Source organism: Sorex fumeus, unplaced genomic scaffold, assembly GCF_029834395.1.
Source record: "Sorex fumeus unplaced genomic scaffold, SorFum_2.1 ptg000038l, whole genome shotgun sequence".
Taxonomy (NCBI): domain Eukaryota; kingdom Metazoa; phylum Chordata; class Mammalia; order Eulipotyphla; family Soricidae; genus Sorex; species Sorex fumeus.
In genome coordinates, this window is record NW_026606095.1 from 5,598,571 (window position 1) to 5,605,000 (window position 6,430).

At 68.8% G+C, this 6,430-nt stretch overlaps 1 protein-coding gene across 1 annotated transcript; it reads right to left on the reverse strand.

Moving 5' to 3' along the window:
* Positions 1-2,132: 2,132 nt before the first annotated feature.
* FOXB2 (forkhead box B2) lies at positions 2,133-3,461 on the reverse strand. The gene has a single exon (XM_056118800.1). It carries the CDS (start codon positions 3,459-3,461, stop codon positions 2,133-2,135), a length of 1,329 nt encoding a protein of 442 aa, XP_055974775.1.
* Positions 3,462-6,430: the final 2,969 nt, after the last annotated feature.

Sequence of the window (6,430 nt, forward strand, 5' to 3'; positions counted from 1 at the left end):
GTAGCGACCTCCACCCAGACGCGACTCCCGGGCGAGGGAATCTCGGTTGCACGCCACAGCGCGCAGTGCGGGTGGTCGGTAAGGGATGTGCAGAAACGTTTGTAAGAGGTCCCGAAGTGGCTCACTGGGTCAGCTGGACACGCCGCTGGCCAAAGGCAAGATGCCAGAGGCGGGAAGTTGGTTCCTGGAGACCTATGGGAGGCCCCAGCAGCACGCACACCCGGTCCCACCAGCTCCCAGATGACCCTGGACGCCGCGGGCGCTTCCCAGTCGGGTCTGGGTGGCCGAGCGCTGCCCCTTCAGGGTCGCAACAGGTCTGGACAGCTCTCGGCGGGAAGGCAGCCAACTTCATGGGGCGCCGCGGACCACGCGCCAACCCCTCCAAGTCGTCGTCCCTCCGCGATCGCCCTCGAGGCTCCCAGCAAAGCGCAGAGGGTGTCGGGCTGCCGGGTGCTGCGGTGTAGACCGGAACCTCGAGCCGAAAGCGAAGTAATGCCTTGGTGGAGAGAGAGTTTGGCCCGGTGCAGTCTCCAGCCGCAGAGACCGGGAGCTCTCGAGGCGCTCAGCCGTGGGAGGGACACAGACAACGGGGGCGCTCACGTCGAGTAAGGGGAGCCAGGAGGGCACCCCCCGCCGGGTCGCGACTCTCCGAAGCACGGAGCGCGTGAGGCTAAGGAACTGGGTGTTTGCAGCGTCCCCTGATCGCGCAGGAGACGCGCGCAAAGCCGCAACCCGGCCAGGGTCTTGGGGGAGGGAAAAAAAAAAAAAAGCAAAACACCTTCACGCGGGCACTGGCACATCCAAAGAAGCTTTAATGGAGAACACCGTGCGCACGACTGGCAGACATGAACTTGTCACAAAGTCACAACACGAACGCGGCGCCGACGAAAGCCCGAAGGGACTTGGAGGTAAGGGGCAGCGGCCTCCTCGCCCACCACCGCCCCCCGCCCACCCCCTCCTCCCGCTCGGTTCCTGAACTTCTGTTGCGAGTAAAGTGCTATCCCCGGGCCTTAAAGGAGGGGGCAAGCGGGCGGTGGCGACGAGGCCGGATTCTCTTCTATTCGGACCAGAATTCTCCCGAAGGAGGTTCCCAGCCCGCGCGGGCTCCACTTTACTCATCCGGAGGAGGCAGGGGGCGGGGATTGGGGTGGCGGTGCATTGACCCCTTGCAAGCGGGATGAGAGCAACAGGGCCTGGTGGAGGGTCCACCCCTCCCCCCTTTCTGTATTCTGTGAGCTAGGGGAGGACCATTTCAGCCACCCCTGCAAGTTACACATGAACCGAACGTGGGAACGTTGGGGTGGCGGGGAGGAGGGAGGGCGAGTGGACTTAATCAGATGCGCGCAGCAAGTGAATGGGCGAGAGAAAGGCGCCTTTGGATGCCGTTTCTCTCAACCTCTCTTTTGGAATCTGGGGCTTTGCTTTTCAAGCCCCGGTCCCTCTCTTCTCTGCAAGCGAATCGTACAATTCGTTTCCCACTGCTTTGAGCCCTTCCTCTCCTCTGCTCCACCCCTGAGGTCGCAGCCTGCAAACTTAACTGTTTTCCCAAGGTACTCCACGGCCCCCGCCTCCACGCCTCCGTGTCCTCTCCCGGTCCCCTGACCCGCAACGCAGTGGCATATCGTCGCCCGCGCTCCCGTCTCCTCCTTCAACAAACAAACAAAACCAAAAAAAAAAACGAGATCTCCTTAGCGAAGAGCCCTTTCGTCTTGCACAGTCGCCAGGGGTGGCAGCCCACGCCGGGCCCAGTGGGGAGAAACCTCAACGGAGCTGAAGACTGTCTCTGCCATGGTCCCTCCCTCCACGACAAGTCTCTGCTCCCCAGCCAGTGCTCGCGGGGAAGAAGGTGGACGGACGGCCCGGCCGAGCCTCCTGCCGCACCGCACCCCAACTTAACGAGGCCGAGTATTAATCACAATAGGAACGCTTACCTGAACACCGGTTTTCGTTAATCGGATTGTACAACATAGTGGGAACACAGACACCACAAGTGGCATATTTATTCAAACCGCGGGAGAATCCGCTTTCGGGCCGCTTCGTTCTTTTTCCGCGGGGGCTGCCGGGGGCCGGCTTGGCTGGCCCTGAGCGGGGCGCCCGTGCCCTCCGGGGCGTCCGGGTGCGCCCGCGGGCCCCTAGGACCGCACCAGCACCGAGCACAGGGAGCCGCTCTTGCTCTCGGCCGCACCCCGGCCCGGCGGCTCCAGCAGGGAGGCGGCGGGCGAGGCCGTGGCCGCGGCGGGGCACACGGAGGCCGGCGCCGGGGCTGGCTGCTGCGCCGCTGCCGGGACCGTGAGCGCGGGCGGCAGCGCGGCCACCGGCGGCAGCGCCGGCGTGGGCTTGATGGGCACCGGCACCGCCGGCAGGCTCTGGCTGGCCGAGTGGCACAGAGCCTTGACGGGCACCCCGAAGGCCCCGTACTCGGGTCCCACGGGGACCCCCGCGGCCGCCGCGGCCGCCGCCGCCGCCGCCACCGAGTCCATGACGCCCACGTGCGGCCACACGGAGCCCACCACGTTGCCCAGCTGCCCGGGCACCGGATAGCCCAGGTGGTGCATGACGGACGCCAGGGGCAGCCCGCCCGCCTGCAGCACGCCCTTGTAGTCCCGGCCGATGATGTTCTCGATGGCAAACGGGTGCTTGAAGCCGGACGTGGACGCCGCGGCGGCCGCGGCGGCGGCGGCGGCCGGGCCCAGCCCGTAGGGCGGGAACTGCGACAGGCGCCCGACGCTGCCCACCGCGGCCGCCGCCGCCGCCGCCGCCGCCGCCGCCACCGCCGCCGCCTCGGGCATCTTGCCCGGGGGCGGCGGCGGCGGCGGCGGCGGCGGCTGGGCTGGGGGCTGCTGCGGCGCGGGCTGCGGGGGCTGCGACGGCAGGTGCGCGGCGGGCTGCGGGGCGGCGGCCGGCTGCTGATGGAAGTAGTGCACCATGGGCGGCGGCGGCGGCGGGTGGTGGTGGTGCGCGGCGGCGGCGGCGGAGGCGTGGTGGTGGTGGTGGTGGTGATGGTGGTGGTGGTGCGGGTGCGGGTGCGGCGCGTGGTGCGGGTGGTGCGGGTGCAGGGGTCCGCCGGGGCCCGCGCCCGCCGCGCCCTTGGCGCTGCCGGCGTGCAGGTGCGCGTGGTCGGCGCGCAGCACCTTGAAGCGCTTGCGGCGCCGCAGGAAGCTGCCGTTCTCGAACATGTCGCCGCAGTCGGGGTGCAGCGCCCAGAAGCTGCCCTTGCCCGGCTGGTCGGGCCGGCGCGGGATCTTGATGAAGCAGTCGTTGAAGGAGAGGTTGTGGCGCAGGCTGTTCTGCCAGCGCTGCGTGTGCTCGCGGTAGTAGGGGAAGCGTTCCATGATGAACTTGTAGATGTCGCTCAGCGGCAGCATCTTCTCGGCCGAGTGCTGGATGGCCATGGCGGTGAGCGAGATGTACGAGTAGGGGGGCTTCTGGTCGCTGTACGAGCTCTTCCCCGGCCGCGGCATCGCCCTCGCCGCCTCCAGCGCCGTCCGGCCCGCGCTGCTGGCCCGCGGCGTCGCCCCGCGCCCGGCTCCAACGGGGCCCGGCCGTCGGCACCGCTCAGCCCGGGAGCCCCGCGCCGCGCCCCCACCCCGCCCTGGCTCGCGGGCCCGGGACGCGCTCGCCGCCCCTCTCCCGCTGCCTCTCTGCCGCCGGGGCTCTCTGCGCGTGCCCCCTCGCGGCCCCGGAGCGCCCGACGCTCGCGGCTACCGGCCCCAACGGTCGCCGAGCTGCGCCTGCGGTCTCGGGCAGCGCGCGCCAGCTCGGAGTCTCCCCGCGCGGGGTCGGGGGCTGCGGGCGGCCGAGCGTGCGGGGGGCCTGGAGCCCGGCCCGGCGCGGCGTGCTCTGCCCTGGCTCGAGCGTCTGGGGGCGGCAGGTCCAGCGGGCCGGGCGGGACGGGACGGGACGGGACGGGCAGTCACGACTCCGGCCCGTGGCATCCAAGGCGATGCTCTCGGTCCTGCAGGCCGGGCGCGGCGGGACTTGCAGCGGGCGGCCCGAGCGCTGCCCCCTGGCGGGTCATTGACTGCGTCGCTCCCAGAACGTGCTCCTGGGGGGCGCGGCGAGGCCAGCGGAGCCAAGTTGCGCTCCAGGCCACCCCGCGTCCCCTCTCTTCGGCGGCTCTCAGCAGAGCGCGGGACTGGGCCCTCGCAGTTGCTCGCGGAGGAGGGGGAAAAGTTTGGCGGCTCCGGAGGCGGCGGTGGCTTCGTGGAGGGGCGCGGGGTGCCAGGCGGAGGGGGGCGCTGGCCTGGTCCGGCTCAGCGGTCCGCGCCGCAGCGGCCGCAGCTCTCCCGGGCCGGTGTCGAGCGCAGAGACGGCGACGGCGGCAGTGGCGGCGACGCGCTCTCCTGGCTGCGTTTTGTAATGGTCCCCGAGACGCCGAGACCCCCGCAGCTCGCGCTCCGAGACTATCACATGACCGAGGCGCAGGGACGCCGCCGCCGCCGCCGCTGCCGCCGCGTCTCGCGCAGAAGAAGGGGCACAGAGGCGCTGCGCCCCCGCCCCTCCTCCACTTGGGATCGGACGCCCCCCCGCCCGCCCCACCCCACCCCACCCCACCCCACCGTTCACCACCTCCCCCATCCCCCCCCCCCCGCCCTGTTCTGCAGCCCCGTGGCGTAGGGAGGGGCCAGATGCTGGCTGCGATTCCCGCAGCCGCCCCGCACCCGGGTTATGACGCGTGAGGGCAGGAAGAGGGGTCCAGACACCTCCAGCTCCCAGCTCCCCGAACCTCCTCGAGGCCCCTCACCCCAGCCTCTCGCTCCATCTCTCACCTCCTGGCTCTCGGGGTCTCTCCCTTCCATCAGCTGTCTCCCGGCTAGCAGCTGCGCGCGCGCGGAGTTCGGAGCAGCCTGGCCTCGAGGCCTCTTTTCCCGCGCAAGGGGGTCGGAGGGTAAAGCTATAAGGAGCGAGAGACACCCCCCCCCCCCGTAGCTTTCTCCAAGGCCTTGATTTTGTCGCGTGCCCGCTGATGTCAGACCCGGGGTTGGCGCAGGACAGTCAGGTTCAGGACAGTTTTGCGCAAGGACGGGACCGCGACCCTGATGGGAACAAGGAGTTCGGGGGGTCGATTCCGAGCGGGTGGCGCTGTCGGCGGGCGAAGCTCCACGCGCGGCGCGGGAGCGGGCGGATGTCACAGAATAGGGTCTCGTCTGGGGTGGCTTAGAGCGGGCTGGACGCAGGAGGAAGGGTTGGTGCCAGCTAAAGGGACCATGAACCCGGGTGTGTCGGAAGAACGTCTTCGCTCTTAGCACGTCGAGGAAAAGCGAGACAGTGAACATTAAATGGGTCAAAAGGATGCAGGTAGGGCCCTGGGGTGACCCGTGGGTCGCAGCGCGCAGCTGTGTCAGACGCAGGTACCTGCTGGGTCTCCACCCGCACAGCCGGGTCCCGAATCCCAGCGGACCCGCGGGGAACCACACTCCAAGTTTCATTCCGGTTTTGGCTGCCTTGGCATTTAGGTGAGACGAGAAGCCAAGTTGGGGGCTTCCACCCCCCACTTCCCGCTCTCCCGCCAATCCCTGCATCTGAGCCCCAGTTTCATGATTTGTCAAAGATGTTTGGAGTCGAAAATTTCCCGAGTGATTCTAGGAGAAGAAAGCGAAGGGACGCTCTTCTATTCGGCTTTGAACTCCCTTTCCCAGTCTAAGCCCAAAGGCTGAACGTCATCGGCCGGGCCTTCTGGGTCGTGGGAGTATGGGGTGTGCGTGGCGGGGCGGTGGGGGGAAGTTGGGGGGGAGCCGTTTCAAAGTGTCGCCTTTATCCCGCAGCCAGATTTCCGGCGCTACCAGCCACTCTCCGAGAGCCGCCGACGTTTGAACGTGGGTGCCGGGGCGACTAGTGAAAAGGCGAGACCCCTGGAGGAGCCTCCTCCCAGCCCGTCCGAAGAGGACTCGGAGAGAGGAGGAAGATGCCTTTGCTGTCGCTCCAAGCCGGGGGGCGCCCCCCTCTGCCGCCAGAGCGTTTCAGCGACACTTTCCTTTCGCCGAGGCACCTTTCAGCAGCCGAGCAGCGGATGGACTCCAGGGCCAGCGAAACCCGGGAAGAAGCGCAAGAAAGTCCGAGGGCACATGGACAGACAGAGCCCATCCAGGGGCGCGTCCTGGCGCCTTCGCCCCCTCCATCCACGTGCTGCGAGAGCAGAAGCGCTCGAGGCCAGGAACGTGGGTGCCGGGGGCGCCCCACTTGCTCTGCAGGGGGTCTCGGCAGGAGGAGGAGAGCGCCAACAAGCCCCCCTCCCACCCCACGCGCACGGGGCGCGGACTCGGGTATTTAGCGCGAACGTGTATTTCCTGCGGCCCCCGGAGCAGCGGCACTGCCTGATCTTCAGCCGGGCAGAGACGGTTCCTGTGGGGCCAGGGCCGCCAGATAGCGAGAGGGCCCTTAGACGCTCGAAAGGGAGCCCCCAGGAAGCCAGACGTGCAAAAGCCCCAGT